Below are 20,693 nucleotides of genomic sequence, written 5' to 3' on the forward strand. Positions count from 1 at the left end.
AAGTGAGGACAGGATAGAAACAGATGACGGGGCACACACCCACCAGCAGTGTGTTTCACTTTCTTTCATGTTTTTCTTGCTGCTGGGAATAGAACCCAGGCCCTTATGCTGAGTTAAGAGAGCATCATTTGAGTCAGAAAAAGACACAGAGATCCAGAGACGGTCCCACAGATAGGTCCCATGAGCCTTTGGCCATATCCCAAGAGTGGTCTGAGGCAACCTGAGCAGTATGGGTCCCACACCACTACCCAATAGATCAAGAAACCTGAGTGCTTTTCCCCCCTTCAAAATTTTGCTTTCTTGTCAGGCATGGTGGTACATGCCTTTGATCTAAAGATTTGGTAGGCAGAGGCAGGAGGATCTCTCGGAGTTCAAGGCCAGTCTGGTAAATAGCTAGCTCTAAGACAGCCAGGACTACATAGAACTGTCACAAAACAAAACAAAATAAGAAAACCAAATTCTGCTTTCTTAATTTTCTTAAAAAGATTTGTTCCTGGTGCTAGAAAGATGTCTCGGTGGTTAAGAACATTGGTTGCTCTTGCAGATCTAGGTTCGATTCCTAGCACCCATACAGATGGTAACAACCATTTGTTACTTTAGTTCCAGGAGATCTGATGCCCTCTTCTGGCTTCTGTGAATACTAAGCACAAATGTGGTACACAGACATACATGCAGAAAAAACATAAATCTCAAAATGTAGGGGTGTTGTGTGTGTGTGCGTGCGTGTGTGTGTGTGTAACAGAAGAAGGGGACAGGTCCCTGGAATAGTAACTCATGTTTGTGAACTGCCTGCCCAGAATAGGCACTGAGATCCAGTCCTCACAACAGAGCAAGCATTCCTTTTTTTTGGTTTTGGAGACAGAATTTCTGTGTGTAGCCCTGACTGTCCAGGCCTCAATCTTAGAGAGCCACACCTGATCCTGCCTCCCAAGTGCTGGGATTATAGGTATGAGCCAATACAGTCCAGCCCAAGCAAGTATTCTTGCCCACCAGCCATCTTTCCACCCATACTCCACTTGGGTCTTTTCAAACTTCAAGTAGTCACAGCACCTCAGTGTATAGCCCAGGCTACAGCACTAGGCACTGCCTCTTGAGCAGCGCATACTTAGCATGTTCAAGACCCTGTGCTCCAACCTCAATACCAAATTAAACAAAGGACTGCACACAGAAGGGTCTATGGCATTCACCTGTAGTCCCAGTTACTTGAGAGGCAGGAGGATTGACAATTCTAGGCAAGCCTGAGCATAAAGAAATCTTGTTTCAAAAAAACAAACCAGCTGAGTCTGGTAGCCACTCCTTCACTCTCAGCATTCCGGACAGAGGAATCAAACATAAAGACAGGATGCACACTTGGAATCCCAGCACCCAGGGAGGCAGACATGAGGGTGCCAGGGGTTCCACAGCCTATAGTACATGGCCTACGTGGTGAGTTTTAGGCTAGTGAGAGACCTATTTCAAAAAATAAGGTGAAAGAGACTGGTGTGGTGAACACCTGTGATCCCAGCACTCTGGGAAGCAGAGGCAGGCGGATCACTGTGAGTTCAAGGCTAGCCTGGTTTACAAAGTGAATCCAGGACAGCCATGGTTACACAGAGAAGTCGTCTCAAACAACAATAACAATAAGGATAAGGTGAATGGCATGAGGAACATGTGACATCCAGACTGCTGACCTCTGGCCTCCACACATGTGCACACACATTCACATACACACAATGACAAGCAAAAGCTATGATTACGTCAAACCTACCTTCCAATTTGCCAGCTTTTTAAACTCTATAATTTTTATAACTGCTCCCATGAGAATACCTGGAAGGAAAAGCAAACTTAGTAGAAACTTAACCCAAGGCTACTTGGCAGGACTGGGCAGGGCTCTAAAGACCAGGTGGTACCCATTACAGCAGGGTGTCCTGGAGTTCTGCAGGTCTGTGTCTGAGAACGAAGCCCAGGAAGGATCAGGAAGGGACTAGTGTAAACCACAGTGGGCTTCCACTTATCTCTCAGCCGAACACACCATGGCAACCCCTCAGCTGAGTGGGGAGAAGGAGGATGGTGGCACACACACCTTTAACCCCAGCCCTCAACAGGTAGAGGCAGGCAGATCTCTGACTGTGAGGACAGCCTGGTCTACAGAGTGAGTTACAGGACGGCCAGGGCTACAGAGAGACCCTGTCTTGAAAAACCAAGGAAAAAAGCAAAAAGCAAAGCCTGCTTGGGACTGCTCTGACTGGTGTGTGACTCACTGATGGTCACCCTTCCTGTACCACAGTTTCAACGAAAAGCAGCAGAAGCCTGGAAGGCAGAAGTGTCCTACACTACTCATCCTTACTGCCAACACTTAAAACTGGGGGTGGTGTGGGTGGGTGAGAGGGCTCAGTTGGTGAAAGCATTTGCCACCAAACCTGATGACCTGAGTTCTAATCTTTGTTGCTACAAAGAGAACCAAACCCCCAAACTGTCTTTTGACCTCTGCATATGCACAACAGCAAGTGTACAAACATATAGTTGTTGGCATGGTTTATAATGAACGGCAGGTTGAAGTAAACAGAGGTCAGTTTGGAGACTCAGATAGCCCAGACTGGCCACAAACTTTGTAGCTAAGAACAGCTTTGAACTTCTGTTCCTCTCACCTCTGTTTTTTTTTCTTCCCCCCTTTATTTTCTACAATGTTACCCAACTTTGTGTCCTTTCCTTTTATTTTTATTTTACTTAAATAATCTGGCGGTGCACATCATTAATCACAGCACTCAGGAGGTAGAGGCAGGCAGATCTCTGAGTGCAAGGGCAGCCTGGTCTGCAGAGTGAGTCCCAGGACAGCCGGAGCTACATTGTGAGACCCTGTCCCCGAAATACAGAAACCCAAACCAAAACCATCAAGTCCCTATATGCTGCCCATAGTTAGTCTTGGATGTGTAGTCTTTTACCAGAAGCCATATCCTTCCCTGTCCCAGCAGCTCTGAGCTGTCTGGAAAGAGCAGAGGTCAGCTGAGCACCTGCACACTGAGTGCGCTCCAGGTTTCCGTCCGTGAGCTGTCACCCTTGCACGGAGGGCTTTGGGTGATGCAGTTGTTTTTCAGTCATTTCTGTTCCTGTGAGTAATGCCTCAAAATACAGATATCCAGAAAGCTGTGAATAAGGACCAAGCAACCCTCTTATGAAGTACAATGGAAACTTCTCTACAGTGAGGGAAAAGACAGCCAGGCTCTCACTCAAAGCACAATAAGGTGGAAGGGGAAATGCTTTTAAGTGTGGCTGGAGCTCCTACTCTTAGAACACTTGGCTTTAACACAAAAGGACAGTATGTGCTAAGCATGTGCAGGCCACATGGAACTTACCACTGGAAGTCTACGCAAGGGGACAGGACATTCTTGAGGTGGCCACCTAGGCGCTGTGACATCATGCTCCAGGAGAAGAGGGTGTTTTTTTCCGTGTTGTCATTTAAAAACTAGTTTTTTCATTTTCTATGTTACAGTGTGTGGAGCTCAGAGGACAAGGTGGAGATGCCAGTTCTTTCCTTCCACCCCATATGGAAGCAGGAGCTCACACTCAGGCTGAAGGCTTAGCAGCAAGCTCCTTTACCCTCTGAACCATCTTGCCAGGCCAGGGAATTTAGGAAATAGGCTGTTCTGTCTGCTCCATCACCATTTCAAGTTCCTCACATGAGAAACATTCTGGACTTCAGTGTTCTCTCAAATGTGCTCTTTATCTATGCGCAGGTAAACCTTCTTTATCACCAGACAGTGGCTTGTGCCACATCAGTGAAGAAATGGTGTACATCAGTGAAGAATGGTGTACCCCACTCTGGGGTACCCCTCTACCCCACTCTGAATCTGAGTAGCAGTCAGGCAGCAGCCTACAGCCTGGTACAGAGGGCAGAGGCAGCTTTCTCATGGTAACTGCAGCTGCAGGGCTGCTAACTAAGCAGCCTGCCTGACAGAAGGCAGAAAGAAAGCACCAGGACCAGAGTGATGTGGTCACTGGGGACGTGAGACCAGAAGCCTCCATCAGCTCCGGGAGGCTGCCACTACTTGTGGGTTTTTTTGTTGTGTGAGTCCAGAGGTGTGCAACTGCACTCCCACTTGTCTGAGTCAGTTTAAAAGTGACTCTATCTCTTTAATGGAAGGAGTTTGGTTCTAGTCAAGATATTTTTAGCAGCAAGCAGGAGGAGCTGACATTTAAACAGTCTCTAGGAACAGTTATTAGTCCTGGAACAGGCAGCACTGCAGGTTATTGTGGGCTGTCAGGTCAAGAAAACAATGACAGAACCAAGACTCTGGACTTCCCATCCGTCCCCTTGGCCATACTCAATATTCTGGCTTTTGTTTTTGAACCATGTAATTGCAAGACGGCTACCAGCGGTCCAGGCATCAAAGGAAAGGAAGAGTAACTTCTCTTGATTCTAGCAGGATGGAAAATGCTTTCGGAACTCCACAACCCCAGCATACTTCCCCTTAGTCCCACTGCCTCACCCCCCTCAACCAATCACAGTAAAGTGTGTAATTATCACAATAGCCAAGATCAACCCCTTTACTTGTGTTCCTCCTTGAGTCCCACATAAAGAAGCCTGATCAAAATAAGGATTCCAGAGGCAAGTGGGAATATAGCTCAAAGGGCAGAGCACCTGGGGCCTAGCACCTGTCTAAGTTAGGGTTCTATTTCCAAGAAACAAGGGGCAAAGGGCTTTTGCTGGCAGCCATGTCTGCTGAGAGCTTGAGGGCCAGTGGGGGTGTCAGGGAGCTACAGTCACCCACATTTAGCAGTCTGTCTATATATGTGCAGATGCCCACTAGGAGATGCTGGTTCTCTGAAGTTGAAGGCAGTTTTGAGCACCTGATATGGATGCCGGGGACTAAATCACTGAGTTACCTCTCCTGCCCTTAATTTTTTTTCTTGAAGATTCATTAAAAAAAAAAAAAAAAAGTGTGGATGTTTTGCCTGCATGTATGTCTTATACACCACATGCATACCTGTTACCTGAGAGCATTAGATCCCCTAGAACTAGACTTACAGAGGTTGTGAGCTGTATATATGTGCTAGAGTCCAGACCAATGTTCTTAAACCCCTGAGCCAATTTTCATTCTTTTATTCCCGCCCCTGCCCAGGGTAACCCTGAGTGTCCTGGAACTCCACACATAGTGTAAGACCTGTAAGTTAACCTGTAAGGCCCAAGGACCAGGTAACTTTCTGGAATGCTGGGAGTTGTAGTTCTTGGAAAATAACAAGGCCACAAAGGAAAATGTAGTGGCCATATGGGTTTGTCTTTAAATAGCCCCTACAAAATGTGTCACCACTCAGCTGGAAATTCCAGGGAATGTTCCTGACCAGAGCCTATCCTGGTCACATTTGATTAGAGCTTGCTTCAAATCTGGCTCAAAATTGTGAACTGGTTTTTCTCTGGTATATCTCAGGATTAACACTAGAACAGGCTAGCCTCTAAAGCATATAGCTCTACCTGTTTTTGTCTCCTAAAGACATGTGCCGACCCAATTATTTATTCTTTCTTTTTTTTAAACTTTATTTCATGCAAATGAGTGTTTTGTCCTCATATATGTCTGTGTACCACATGTGTGCAGACCCAAAAGGGCCAGAAGAGAACGTCAGATCTGCTAGAACTACAGTAACAGACAGCTTGAGCCACTTTGTGGGAACTGGAAATCAATGCTGGATCCTTAAGAAGAGAAGCCTGGGCTCTTAACTGCTGAGCCATCTCTCTAGTCACACAATATTTATTCTTAATACATGGTAAAACTACCGACTAAAGTGAACGTTCCCCGAAGCAGCTCTGTAACCCTTTACTGAGATGTCCCAGAGTACTAGGTGTTTGCAACTTTCTGGTTACCTCTGCTGCAGTAGGAAGCAGAAGGAAAGCCTCAGAATGACCTCCCACCTAGAGCTCAAAGAACGATCTAGTTGGCCATTAGCATCTCAAGGACCTGCTAAGTAGACAGACTCAGGCTTTTCTCTGTCCTCAAGATCAACCTACACCATCCTGTGTCTGTTTCTTAAAACATGGTGTCACCTGCAGGATGGGGGACTTAAATAAGATGGCCACAGGAAAAGCCCCTTGGCTAGACACTCAGCATGACTGTAAGGTCAAGGAAGATACAAGGAATCTGTGCAGGGCTTGCAGGCAGGCAGAAGTGAGAGGGAAGGCTGGGCTACTGAACAGTCTCAATGTTCATTTCCATAGTCACCCTGGGCCATTAGCTCTGCTGGGTGAGAAGTCCAACATGGCAAAGCAAGTTAACTTACAAAGCAGCCATGATGAGGAGACAAGGAAAGGTGAGCATCAGCGGCAAGTGAGTACATAGCCTTTGCAAGGCAGCAAGCCCTGAAGAGAGTGTGCTTTCAGCATCCCCTGCAGTTCAGCCTGCATCAATGCTATTTAAAGTACCAGATCTGATGGTGCAAGCCTTTCTTTAATCCTAGCACTTGGAGCTGAAGGCCAGCCTTGGCTACAGAGTGTCTTCGTGAACAATCTTGGCTACATGAGGTTCATTTCAAAAAACAAAAAACAAAAATAAAAAACCCCCTTTAATCCGAGCACTTGGGAAGCAGAAGCGGGCAAGTTTCTGTAAGTTCCAGGGTAGCCAAGAGAGAAAGAAAAAAAGGGGTGGGGGTGGGGGCAAGCAGTCAGACTCGGGTATTACAGGGCTTTTAGACATCTTCCATTTGTAAAGCCAGAGTTCTTCTAGCCGTGACAGTGACTCTGCAAGCTAAATACTAATCACCAACTTCAGCAGAGCTGAACACTGCCATGGCCTGGCAGGTAGGTCACTGTACCGAGGGTGGTAAGAAGCAGGAGGCCAAAGAGTCTCTGGGTGACAGATGGGCCTGTCACCTCATAGGAAAATGGACTTCAGGCCCTGTGGCAAACGGCAGAAAGGATGCCAGGAACTGGGGAGGTAACACATCTCTCTCTTATGGATGTGGTGCTAAGGTGCCGCAGGAGACAGCACTATCGTGTATGGGTGCAGTGTTCTAGAATGGACCCCAGTATCACTTACCTAGAGAAACAACAGCCACGCTCTCAGGCAGGAAGTGCAGTCGGTACCGGATCAGCAGGTGCACCAGGATGATGCAGATGGCTAGGAGAAGCACAGACACTGTTTCAAAGCCCCATCAGGTAAGAGTCAGAGGGCTCAGGGCAGTGGTTATCTTGAGGACTCAAGCTAACAGACATTTGACACGCAAACAGTGAACACTGGTCAGATATTTATTATCTTCACCCTTCTTTTTTATTTCTTTTCTCTCCCCCCCCCATCTTTTTGTTGTTGTTGAGACAGGGTTCCTCTGTGCAGCCATAGCTGTCCTGGACTCACTTTGTAGAGCAGGCTGGCCTTGAACTCACAGAGATCCCCCTGCCTCTGCCTCCCTAAGTGCCGGGATTAAAGTTGTATGCTACCACACCTGGATTCCTTTTTATAAACAACAAAAAAAGACTATTTGTAGAGCCTGTGAGATGGCTCAGTAGATAAAGGCACTTTCTGCTCTACCTGACAAGCAGTTTGAATCTCATGACCAAAATGTAGAAGGAGAGACTCTAATTCTGAGAGTTGTCTCAGACCTCTGGTGTACATCTAAGCCCCCCCCACCCAAATAAACAGAAGTGATGAAAAAAGATTTTTATTTCCTATGTGAGTATACATGTATGTATGTGAATGCAGTACCTAGTGGAGGCCAGAAGAGGGCACTAGATCCCCTAGAACTGAAGCTATAAGCCACTAAGATTTGACATGTGGGTGCTGAGAATTTGAAAAAGGGTCCTTTCCAAGAGCAGCAATGCTCTTAACTGCTGAGCCATCTTTCCAGCAAACTCACAGAGATCTGCCTGCCTCTGCCTCCTGCGTGCTGGGACTAAAGAAGGGCACCACTGATTTTTAAAATTGTTATTGGGGTATGCTATAGAAGGTACAATTCTGGCTCCAGTTCTCTCATCTTTACATGGGTCCTGGGGATCAAACTCAGGTCACCAGGCTTGTGACGGCAAGCACCTCTATCTGCTACGTGGTAGGCCCTCCAACAGCTGAGTCTTCCTAAGTTACAAAGTTCTGACAGCCACTTTAAACGGTTCATATTTTCTGATTATGAGAATGTCCTGTTTTCCTTCCTTCCTTTGTTGTTTTATTGTTGTTGTTGGGGTGGTGGTGGTGGTGGTGGTGGTGGTGGTGGTGGTGGTTCTAAAGCCTTGGTTTCAAGTAGCCCAAGTTTTTAAACTTGCCATCCCCGGGGGTATGGGAGAATGACCTTGAACTGTGTAGAGTGTACAGGTCCCCAGTTTATGCTGGGGATTGAACTCAGTGTTTCATGTGTTAGGCAAGACCTTATCAACCTACCTTCCCTGTCTAAAAAATACAGCAGGTACTGGGCAGTAGTGGCAACACCTTTAGTTTCCACACTCAGGAGGCAGAAGTAGGCGGATCTCTGTGAGTTTGAGACCAGCCTAGTCTACAAAGTGGGTTCCAGGACAACCAGGACTACACAGAGAAACCCTGTCTTGAAAAATCAAAAAACAAAAATTGCAGCCTTTAAACAAACAAATACTGCCACATGTGTATATGTGCCTAAATACAGACACTATCAAAAATAATTTTAAAAATCTGGTCCAAAATATCCACTCTTATGTATTTGCATCAGTGTAAATGTAATCTCATGGTCCAGATGCTAGTGTGCGGCCCTTCAGCACTGAGGCCTCACTCCAGCTCATTAAGCACAGGACAGCTGGGCAGCATCAGGTCTTGCGGTATGTGACCAAGGCTAGCCTGGTTCTCACTAGATAGTCCTCAGTAGTCTTGAACTCATAGCAATTCTCCTGCTGCAGATTCTTAGGTATTAGGATTATAGAAAGGTGCCACCATGCCTAACTCTAAACATAACTCTTGAAAGAAAATGTTCAAATGGGGCGAGAGGTGGCTCAGGGAGTAAAGTGCTGGCTACAGAGGCATGAGAGCTCAGGGCCCCAACATTTCACAAGAACACTGAGCTGAGCACATCTCTGCAGTCTCAGCATTGGGGAGGTGAGGGCGGAAGGATCCACGGGGCTCCCACCAGCCTGGCTACCTGCCTTCCCTGTCTAAAATACACCTGTGAGCCAGGGAGCTAAAGATTCCCTTTAGCTAAAGATTCCAAGCCAGGGAGCTGCTTGTTTGTCAGGCTGCTTTATTATCAAGTTCTCAGTGAAAAACGTGTTTTCACCCTGGCCTTCACCTAGAGACAGGGATAGGCAGGATGTTTTGCCAAGTTCACTTCCTTTTGTTTGTGTGAGGATCACACAGGCAAGTGGTCGATGACGAACCCCTTTATTGTATCAAGGTGCTTGCTCTGACTATAAAAAAGAATTGTGGAATAAACCAGATGTGACAGTTTCTACTGGCAGCCCTCTTGTCTGTAGTGTTTTGTTTTCTTTTTTTCCTTTCCATTCTCACTCCCGTCTCAGGAACTGTTCAACTCTGCCAGCAGGCTCCAGCAGTTGAGGAAGATTCCTGTAATGCACTCCCATCATCCACAGGTATGTGCAGACGTACAGATATGCACATACTAGACTCATACGTACCCATGCATAGATACTCAGCCAGACAGACAGACAGACACACAAGGAGGGAGAACCTGAATCTGCAGAGCTGCTAACAGGCCACCCGGAGTTCACACTGACTTTCCATCAGAAAGCACCGGGTGGCTAAAAGAAACAGCTGTCAATTCAAGTCCCATCCTCCTGTCCTGCACTATAAGCTATCAATTTATTGTTTCAATGTAAATATTTAGCCTAGCAGAAGATCCTGCATCCAACACAGAGCACAAGATGTGACCAACACACTCTTGCTAAGCCAGAAGGCAAGGAAGCGCAGGAGCCACGAGCCCATGAGCTGTGTGTACGAAGCTGTCTTTGTTTTAATGTGTATGTGTCTGTCTGTCTGAACATGGCATGGGGGTGCACAGAGAGGCCAGAAAAGAGCATCAGATCCCTTGTAGCTAGAGTTCTAAGAGGCTGTGAGCTGGCCCATGGGGGTGCTGGGAACTGAACTCAGTTTCTGGAAGAGCAACAAGTGCTCTTAATTGAGTCATTTCTCTCCAAACTAAGATTTAAAAGTTAATTTAAGATATGGAAGGGGAGGAGAATCTCCAGTATCAGTGGACTTGGAAAGGGGCATAGGAGATGAGGGAAGGTGGGATTGGGAGGGAATGAGGGAGGGGGCTACAGCTGGGATACAAAGTGAATAAACTAATATAAAAAAATTAAAATTTAATAAAAAAATGAATTTAGAGGCTGGAGGGATAGTTCAGTGGTAAAGAGCAGCAGTTGCTCTTCCAAAGGACCCGGGTTCAGTTCCCAGCACCAACATGCAGCTCACAACTGTCTGTAATTCCAGTTTTAGGGGCTCTGACTCTCACACAGATGCACATGCAGGCAGACACCAATGTGCATAAAATTAAAAGTAAATCATTAAAAAAAAAAAAAAAACTAATTTAAGGGCTGGTAAGATGGTTCACTGCGTAAAAATATTTGTTGCCTGACAATACATTTAATCCCTAGAACACAAGTGTTAAGAGAAAAAGTGACTCTTGTTCTCTGACCTCCACACAGCGACAAGCAGGTGTACCACTCCTCTGCACACAAAAATTACATAATTTCTTAAAGATTAAGTGACATTTACTAGGGGCTAGAGATGGCTCCAAAGGTAAAGCACTTGCCATGCAAGCCTGAGGACCTTCGGTGAAATCTCCAGATCCCACGTACGATTCGGCAGCAGCAGCAGCAGCACACACACACACATTATAATCCCAGTGCTCCACCTGGGAAGACAGCAGCCAGAGACAGAACACTTGGAAGCTAGAGGCCAGTGAGGCTGGCAAACACAGCAGGGAACAGCAGAGGTGCTGCCTCAGTGCTGGCAGGCAATGGCTGACAACTAAGGTTGCCTCTGACCTCCGGAGGTGTGCTGCAGCAGGCATGCACCTGCAGTCACAGACAAGAGCATGCATACACACATGCACAAGCAGAGAGAGCACAAGAAGAAAGCAAGCTTTCCCTAGGACGGGGGTGTGACTTAGCGGGGAAAGTCCAGTCCAGCTGGCAACCACAAACCCAGGTTGCCTCCCCAGCAGGACATGATGGCAAAGCCTGTAATTCCAGCAGTCTGGAGGCAGAGGCAGGCAAATCTGATCTACATAGCAAGTTCTAGGCTAGCCATGGCTACAGAGTGAAGCCCTGACTCAAAAACAAAACAAAGGCCAATAAATAAATAAATAAATAAAGGTTTTGGGTGGACACTGACACCCTAAAGTAACTCAGGCCTGACTCTACTCCTAGGCATTCATGGAAAAGAAACAGAAGCAGGCACACAACCCCCTGACAGTGTTCACGGCAACAAGTTTACAATAGTCAAAGGTAGAGAAGACCCAAGCGAGCGCCCCACAGTCTTGAGTAAATTCAGTACTGGACACGCTGGACTACTCTGCAGCCACAGCAAGGGATGAATTCTTGTGTAACACAGAGAAATTCTTAAAATGTTTTCCTTATGACATTTAGTGGCCGGAGGGGTATGTAGGGGTCAGGGGACAATTGTAGAAGTCGGTTTTCTCATCTTACCATGAGGGATCTCAGGGCTACAATGTGTTCAAATGCTAACTGCTTGTCCCCCAAGATCCTTACTGTCCTATGAGCAAATTCTCAAGTATCCAAAAGGACTGGAATTTCCTCCCAAATTATCCTGATTGGCTAATAAATTTGCCTACAGCCTAGGCTGGGAAAAGACAGGAGGCAGAGTGAAGTTCTAGGGCTTGTAGGGTCACAGAAAGACCATGAGGAAGACGAAGGAGGAAGAAAGGAACAGGTCCCCATGGGTTAGTGCAACTAGGGGCATGTGGCCAAGAGCAGCTTGCTCTGAGGACTGGCCTGACGGGGCAGATGCCCCCTCGGTAGAACATGTGCAAGTACTTCCGGGGATTTTGGTTGAGAAGCAGACAGATAGCCTAGAGGACACTTTGGTCTCCCACCACCACCACACTCCACATCTTGGCTCTGCATGCGTAAACTCTTCCTCTCCCCCTCAAGCCCCTCCCTCCACTGTTCTGCCTCCCAGTATACATGACTTTCCTGGTCCTGTTCTTTGGGATCAGTGAACCCGCCCAAGAGCTGGCCCCAATAAAACTGCCTTCACACTTTAAGTTGGCTTGAATTGGCTCATTTTATCAGTAGAGGTTTTTCCTTGGGGTGATGACAGTTTTCTAGAAGCAGACAGTGGGGATGATTGTCTAATACTATAGATATGATAAACATCACTGAATGGGGATACTCTGGAGGTTAGTGTTAGGTCCAAAAGAAACTCTAATTCCACAAACTCCAAAAGACAGTCCAATGAGTTTAACCTGGACTGGGAGCATTTCTGGTGGATAGATAAAAGCCAGCATTCTGCAGGAACTTGTGAAACTGGTTCCCATCTACCAAAAGGAGGCATTTCCCTATCACTAGGCAGAAGGGACTTACATGGTGCCTAGTGGCATATCAAAGCTCATGCTGGCTTGCAGGCTCCCTCACTGTCACAAGTACCTGCTACATATTTCAAAATCCATCCTAGCCTTTCTCACCCTGAACTCTCTCTAGCTTCCTGGCTTCCCTCCCACCAGCTTATAACCCTACTATTCTCACTGTATTTTCTCTATTCTCTAGCCCCAGCTATGAGATAGCCCTGGGCATGTCCATACTTCTTTTACTACTCTGGACTTTTCCAGATGCCTCTGGCTGCTTTCTCTCATAACTACAATAAAAACCTCCCTCTTCATCATACCATGGAGAGTCACCAGTTTATACAAGGACTTGGGATGGGTAAACAGAAGGTTGTTATCAGGAAAACAAGCCTTTAGGCAAGTTTCTGTTTACCAGAAAAGCTGTTCTCCCTAAACAGAATTCCAGTCTGTCAGGAACCTCCCTGGAAGGTCAACTATCTCAGGTAAGGGTACCTATTTTCCAGTCAATCCAACAGCCTGCATCAGCTCAGGTCCCCACTCTACTGTCAAAATGTGCTTGCTCTTCCAGCACTTTGATCTTCTCTGCCTGCCTCCCCTCACCTCCAAAGTTTTGGCAATTGGATCCCCAATAAACCTTTCTACCCATGGAGTAGTCTGGTTTAGTAGTAATTTCTCTGTACCATCAGTTACATTTGGTGTTGAAACCTAGGATTGATCCTAGGATTGACCTTTAGAGTACACCACAGCTAACCATTTGTTTTTCTTTGCCTTACACTAGGAACTGCCTGCTCTGGCTCTGTCCCTCTGAGTGGCTTGCTGGGGCCTGCTGCCTCTGTCTCTCTTGGCTCCTGGAGTCTACACTACAAAGCTGTGCAGGCACATCAGGCCCTCTGTGCCCTCTTCCGCTCTAGGAGACTGGGATCCTCCCTCTGGCAGAGTTCCTGTTTGTGACCCTTTCCCCTCAGCCTCTCTCACTTCTTCAATCTGCTCTTGAAGAATATCTTCTTTCCTGCTTGCTGTCAGCTGGCTCCTGTCTCTAACCACAGGCTCTTGCCATTCCAAAGGAGACTCATGACTCCTCACCCACCTCTAATTTCTTTCCCTCCTTGGATTCAGAGATTCTGTTAAAGCCTCAACGTCTTATGATAAAAGGCTTCGCCTCAGTATAAATTAGATAATCAGCTCATTGCATTTCCAGACTTTCACAGATCCTAACAACTTCTGCCACCACACAAGCAGATGGTCCCCAAATCTTTTATCTCTGAGGCGTTTCTGTTCCAGTCTCTCCCCCTGATCACTCAGTTCCATTTCACAGAGATTCAAGTGTGTTCTGGATATGGATATTACAAACTGCTACTTGTGGTTCTGCTTTACTGAAAAGGCAGATGCTGGAGCTCAGACTTGAACTCCTCTGCAGACCCAAACAAGTTTATTTAAGTTTCCTCCTGAGAGGACCAGGCCTGAACCCCCCCCCCCCCATACTCCCCTCACACACTCCCCCCACACGTCACCAGTCCCAGGAACTGTCCCATGGGTCATCAATTCCAGGTACAAGCCAATAAAATCCCCTGCCCAAGGAATAGCCTAGAGGTAACCACAAGAATGGGAAGGTATCTTATCTCAGGCTGGGGCATCTGTACGGGGCAGCCCCCTCCCCGGACCCCTCCCCGTAGCAGAACATTCAAGGCACAGAAATACCTAAAGTTCCTGAGGTCTATAGATAGCTTGCTCAATGTTAGTTATGTTAGTCAATCACTTTGTAACAAGCTTTGCCCCTGTTGAATATCACCCAGTCACGTAACTGCTAAACTAGAATTACCCAAACAGTGCTGTAACCCTAAATAAAAACCCCTTCCCCTGAGCTCAGGGCTCTGCACTCTAGAACTGCTGTGTCAGTGATGGCGTGGACCTGAGCTTGTAATAAAGATCCTACTGTGTTTGCATCAGAATCAGCTCCTTGGTGGTCTTTGGGGTCCGCAAGACTTGGGGGATAACACAGCAACCATCTGGGCTGCTACCATCTTGACTGATGATCTTATTAGGATGGAAACAACCACATGTGGGTGGCAGCCATCTTCCCTAAAGTTAAAGCGAGGACATGCCATGTGACTTCACCACCATCTTGATTAAGGTATGGTAGAAACCAACTAAGGCAGCACCAATTAAACAAGTTCCACTGTGCCCTTTGGTTACCATCGCATCTCCTTTTTTAGACTAAGGAGGCAACACCAGGTATCTGCTGCAACCTGCTTAACTCTATAGCCCCTCCACTGAGACCTATTTTAGTTCTTGGCATAACTAGCTCCTCTGTTAACACCTGCTGATGGCTTTATTATATCAGAAACCATTTTGCCTCCAAGTCTTCATTTGGATTATATAAGGTGAAATTATGATCAATACTTGCTTAGAATAAAACAATAGATGATAAATATATGTTCTGCCTAAGTTAAAAATAAATATACATTCTGTTAAGAGATACAATTACAACATCTTACTATGTTTCTTACTCCCAGAAAGCTAGACAGTCCCCAAAAGCTCCCTTATCCTAAATCCCAGCCAAACAGCTTCCAGTGCTTTGTCTAGCTACCTAGATACAATATGTTTAGCTAGTCAAAATGACGTAATGCTGCCCCCACGCCTTGCTTCCTACACCTGGCTACCTGGATGTTACCTGGTTACAGTTTTTTCTATTTAAAAAAAAAAAAAAAAAAAAAAAACTTCCTTAAGAAACAGACCAGCGTCATAGTCTGGCTCCCGAGTCCAAATTATGTTCCTGACCAGTCAGTTTCTCTTCAGCATTAAATAAACTTCCATCAATCTCAGTCTGGTGATCAAGTGGTCAGTGTGTGGCTATCCTGAACCCATAAAAGCCTCCAAGATTATTTGGTTTATTTTTTCATTTGTTCATGAGGCAACAGCAGCCCTTCAAAATATTTTTGATTAAATAGATTTTTGTATAATTTTTGCCATGAAAGTGAAAAATAACAGATAAGGACAAAACTATGAACAGGGCTTATGGAAAATAAGACTTAAAAATAACATATGTTTAAAGATTAAAGTTTTTAAATTCTTAAAGTTATAATGGTCAATCAGGTGTGCTGGCTAGTCTTATGTCAAGGTGACACACAAACAAGAGTTATCTGAAAAGAGAGAATCTCAGATGAGAAGATATCTCTTAAGATCTGGCTGTGAGGTACTTTTTGCAATGTGGATAGATGGGGGAGGGCCCAGCTCATAGTGGATGGTGTCATCCCTGGGCTGGTGGTCCTGGGTTCTGTAAGAAAGCAGGCTGAGCAAGCCAGGGGATTCAAGCCAGTAAGCAGCACCCCTGCATGGCCTCTGCATCAGCTCCTGCCTCCAGGATCCTGCCCTGCCTGAGTTCCTGTCCTGACTTCCTTTGATGATGATCAGCAATGTGGAAGTTTAAGCCAAATAAACCCTTTTCTCCCCAACTCTTTTTTTTTTTTTTTTGGTCATAGTATTTCTTTGCAGTGATAGAAACCCTAACACACCAGGTCAACAGAAACTGTTAACCTGACAGAGATATATGTGTGACCACTTATGTCTTTGTTAACTGTGTTCAATACCAGGCTTCTAAAAAAATTTTAGATCAAGAACAACATATGTTTGATAAGGTTTATAAATTCCTAAGGTTCATTCAGGCTGGCAAAAACTGACTTAAAGATGTATGACTTACCCTCTTTGTCTTTGTTAATTTGGTTAAGCTTTAGCTATCTGGACAAACTAAGTCACAGAAGAAACTGGTACTCAATAATTGTACACTATGAAAGGATCAAGAAAATCAGGTTCCTGGTCTCTCTGTGGACTGTATTTAGAGTTTAAAGTTTTATTTTGATGCTAAAGAACCTTCACTTGAATCCTCAATTCAAAATTTTAAGGTTCAAACTTAAGAGAGATAAAACTGTAAAATCCTAATCTTATAAAAGCTATTAACTTTTTCAAACTGTTAAAGATAATTAAGACATGCATGTTAATGATCAAATTATAAATGATCAGATTCTTTAATGTGCTCAGAACTATGTTTGTAAATCATGCTAAGGATAAACGTAATTCATTTATGGGTACAAGCTTTATTTAGCCTTGTGTATATGTTGTCAAGGTTAAGCCTAAAACAGTAACTAAAAACAAGTAAAGTCTGTTTAAAATTTTAATAGATTAAATAATGCCCCGAAAGCCCCTTAGAGTGTAGAGGAATTTAATTCAGAACATGGCTGCTCTGGCAAGAGATCATATCCAAACACCTTCTAGATCTGTATAGTCCAGCTGGAATACAGACTTGCCTTTCATCTCAGGAGACAAAGGCAAGCAGATTTCTGAGCTCAAGCCAGCCTGATACAGAGTTTAGGTCCAGGTGTGCTAGTACACACCTTTAATCCCAGCACTCAGGAGACAGAGGCAGGTGGATCTCTGAGTTGAAGACAGAATCAGCCAGAGAATTAGACAGCCAGGAGATTAGAACAGATTGCTTAGAGTTAGTTTGGGGTCAAATAGCAATTCAGAGCCAAGAGATAAGCCAGATTGACTCAGTCATCTTGGAAAGGAGTTTTGAGCCAGAACCGCTGAGTTGAACCAGGGTTCAGAAAGAACAAGAAAGGGTGAGCTTATTCAGCAGTAAGTCTCAGAGGCCGAAAGCCTCAGAGACAACAATTAAATCAATTGATATAAACAAACAAAGTGATTTAAATAAAACTTACTTTTATATCAGAAAGATCTGCTGATTATAGCACTTAAGGTGTTTAATGAAAAAGGCCTTGCCTGTAAGGTGGAAATACCTCGTCCTGGCAGTCCTGAGGCTTATCTCCAAAGATTCTAAATGGCGCTGCTTCAAGTGTGGTGCCACTGTCCACTAGGCAAAGAACTGCCCCACACCTCACCTGCTTCTTTGGCCAGGGCCCTACCCAAACTGTGGCCACTGTTGGAGAGGCTACTGCCTTGCCAAGGAAGGCCAATGCCCCAACTTCCTCCTCCAAAGGAAAATTTCTCAGATATTCTAGGTCTGATAGCAAAAGATCGATACTGCCCTGTGTATCAGCCAAAGACTTAACACTGCCCTGTGTGGCAGTCAAAGATGACAACCTTTGCCCCCAATGAAGCCATGGAGGATCCCAGGTTGCCCAAATAGTAGGTTAGTATCCGTCATTTTAACTGATACAGAGGCCATTTGGTCTATACTTCTGACTCAAATATATCCTTCTCAGATCTCTGATGATGTCGATGGCGAGACAATTTATGAGCAGCAACTAGCCCTTAGCTCCTCCCAAAGGCCACAATGCCCAGTCAGTCCACTGATAACTAAAAGTCTGTTTTCATCTTTAAAACCGTCAAGCTTTATAGTAACTTTGGATGCCAAAGACAGACATGTTGCTTGCTGACAAATTTAAAACTTTTCAACTTGCTTTTCAATAACTGCTCTCAGTTACCTAGCAGCAGTGTCTCCCAGTAAATGACTAGCTGTTTCCAAAAAAAAAAAAAAAAAACAAAAACAAGTTTAAAGTTTATATAAGTTGTTAAAGGACTAAGACAGTGACTTAAGCTGTATGAATGCAAGTTATAAAGGTCTGAAAAAGTGATTTAAGTTATATAAAAAACAAGAGTTAAAGATGATATGTTGTTAATGCATCATATGTTGTTAAAGATGATCATATGTTGTTAATCACTCAGTGATTCTGATGAACTGTTGATCTGTTTTGGTTACAAAAGCACTGGCTACCAAAGCTTTTTACAAATAAGCAGTTACTACAGTCACAGGCTCCAAGTTACCAAAGACAGAAGCTACAAAGCTTTCATTTCCTTTGGTTGTTTTCTACACGAAGACTTAAGTTTCTCACTGTGCTGAAAACACCTCTATCCAATCTATATCCATCTAGACCTCTGGACAGAGAAGAGTGTTCAGGTTTTTGGTTTTTTTTGTTTTAAGTTTTTACTTTTTTCATTTTTTGAGACAGGGTTTCTCTGTGTAGACCAGGCTGGCGTCGAAATCATACTGATCTGCCTGCCTCTGCCTCTGTGAGTGCTGGGATTAAAGGCATGTGCCACCATACCAGGCTGTGTGTTTGTGTTTTAACCCCGAACCATCTTTCGGACCCTCAAGCTCTTCTTCCCTTTGTTCTCTTTCCTGCCAGGAAGTTTCTGAGTTATTACAAATGAACAGCTCATACTTCTATCATGTGGTAACTTCTCAGGCTTTGTTTTGCTATAGCCCAGAGGCATGAGTCTGCTCCAGCTGTTTACAGATCTTGTTAACTGCTTTTCCTACAAGGATTTCAAACAGTGATCATGCTAATACTTCTCTAGTCGGTATCTGTCCAGCAGATTCCCACTCAGCTGACGGACACCATCCAGGAGTTAACTTTGGGCTGCAAACTGCTCCAAAGATGCTTGTACCTCAGGTGGTCATGCTTCTGAACCTGTGAGCCTGGGACTTGCCCAAAGTAGATATAAACAACTCCCCAGTGTGAATCAGTCCAGCCAATGACCATTCCCCATGTCTTTAGGTTCTACCAAGCAGCTGGAAGCATCTGATGGAATTTCCAAAGTCTCCTACCACTTCCCAGTCCTATGTCCCCTCCACTCCAGCCTGTGCCACAAAGACAGCTCCTGGCCCCAAGCACTGAAGCACTCAGGCATTACTTTGCCCCTTATCACCAACAAAAGACTGGAGTGTCAGATCTTAGGCAGTCCATATATTCAGAAATGAGCTCAAGCTGGACTACAGGATTTCTGCTGGTTAGATAAAAGCCAGCATTCCTCAGGAGCTGGTAAAACAGGTGTTCAGTTCCTTAAAAAAGAGTTATTTCCTTTGCCTCTGTCAGAAGGGACACAAGGTTCACCACTGACATGCACCTCGGCTCTTTTATCAAAGCCCAGGCTAGCCTCTTGGCCCTTCGCAACACACAGGTACTCAACCTCCCCACCCTTGACTCCCAGATAGCCCTCACTATGTCTAGTCTACTTCTCTTTCTCTCTGCTCTGGACTCTTCCAGATGTCCTCATGGAGTAGACATTTCAGCAATTTACTAAATTCTTTCACATACAGTGAGAAGGTCCAAGACTCCCCTTTCATTAGGCCAAATTCAAGTTACACCAGCTTACGAAAAAGCACATTCTGTTTTTATTTAGCTGCTTTATTTTGTTTAATTTGTAACAGGGGAGGGGTTACCATGCCATGGCATGGAAGTGGATGTCAAAGGACTGTGTCTCTCCTTCCTCTATCTGGGTCCTGGGGATTGGACTCAGATAGACCATCAAGTTTAGCAGCAAGTGCCTTTGCCTGCTGAGCTTTTTCATTTGCCCCTTGCTTAAGGTTTTGAGTTAGGGTCGAACTCTGTAGCCCAGGCTGGACCCCTGCGCTGTCCTCTCCAATGATAGCATTACAGGCACGGATGTCTCCTGTCCACCCCAAAAATAAGCTTTTCATTACTCCCAGGAAGAAAAATAAAGTAGAAAAAGCAAGATACAGAACTCACTAAACAGGACATTTGTGCCAGACAGAGTTAACTGTACTGACTCACTGTTTTCTGTGGAGTCAAGAGCTCAGCAAGGGTTAAATGCAAGGTAAGCAAGGTAAAAGCTTTCTTCCTCAGCCAAAGGCCATGCTGGACTGCTGTGACAAGCTCAGAGAACACTAGGTTACAATTCCAGTGACTTCACTCAAACAGAAACAAAGCACAAGCTGTGTGGCTGGAAAGGGATTCCCGAGATCTAGAAAACGCTCCAATGCTAGGCACTAGCTCTCACTTCAATGCAGGTTACAGGGGCATCACTGAGTTATCCAGTCACTTATTAATAGTTTCCCCTGATCAGGCTGACTTTGTCTGAATACCAAAAATGGACACAGGGGAAGCATGCCTTACACTGAGGTGTAGTGAGAGATGGAGGCAAGAGGCCCAAGAGTTCAAAAGTATCCTAGGAGCGCAGCACAGTGTCAGACACTTTAATCCCAGCACTTGAGAAGGCAGAAGCAGCTATTTCTTAGAATTTAAGGCAGGGGAGGCTACAGAGTAAAACTCTGTCTCAATGACAAAAAAAAAAAAAAAAAAAAAAAAAAAACACACAAAAAAAGGAGCCAATGACTCAAGAAAACAGGGGTGCCTTTGGGGACTGTGTAGCCCTTTCCACCTCCAGGAATTAGCAGCTGCAAACTGGAGTAGAAAGCACATTCTGGAGGCTGAGGTCTAATCCTGAACAGCCCACACCCCAAAAGTGACCTT

The 20,693-nt window shown here is 45.2% G+C and overlaps 1 protein-coding gene across 3 annotated transcripts in view; it reads right to left on the reverse strand.

The window, feature by feature from the left end:
• Positions 1-20,693, reverse strand: part of Slc9a8 (solute carrier family 9 member A8) — a 56,181-nt gene that overhangs the window by 30,821 nt on the left and 4,667 nt on the right. For all 3 annotated transcript variants that reach the window (XM_021637733.2, XM_021637743.2, XM_060382800.1), the window contains exons 3-4: positions 7,005-7,085; positions 1,748-1,806 (exon numbers count right to left, since the gene is read on the reverse strand). In XM_021637733.2, the coding sequence (XP_021493408.1) occupies positions 1,748-1,806; positions 7,005-7,085 (140 nt within the window). The remainder of the gene's footprint in view (positions 1-1,747; positions 1,807-7,004; positions 7,086-20,693) is intronic.

The sequence above is a fragment of the Meriones unguiculatus genome, chromosome 4 (genome assembly GCF_030254825.1).
Source record: "Meriones unguiculatus strain TT.TT164.6M chromosome 4, Bangor_MerUng_6.1, whole genome shotgun sequence".
Classification (NCBI taxonomy): Eukaryota; Metazoa; Chordata; class Mammalia; order Rodentia; family Muridae; genus Meriones; species Meriones unguiculatus.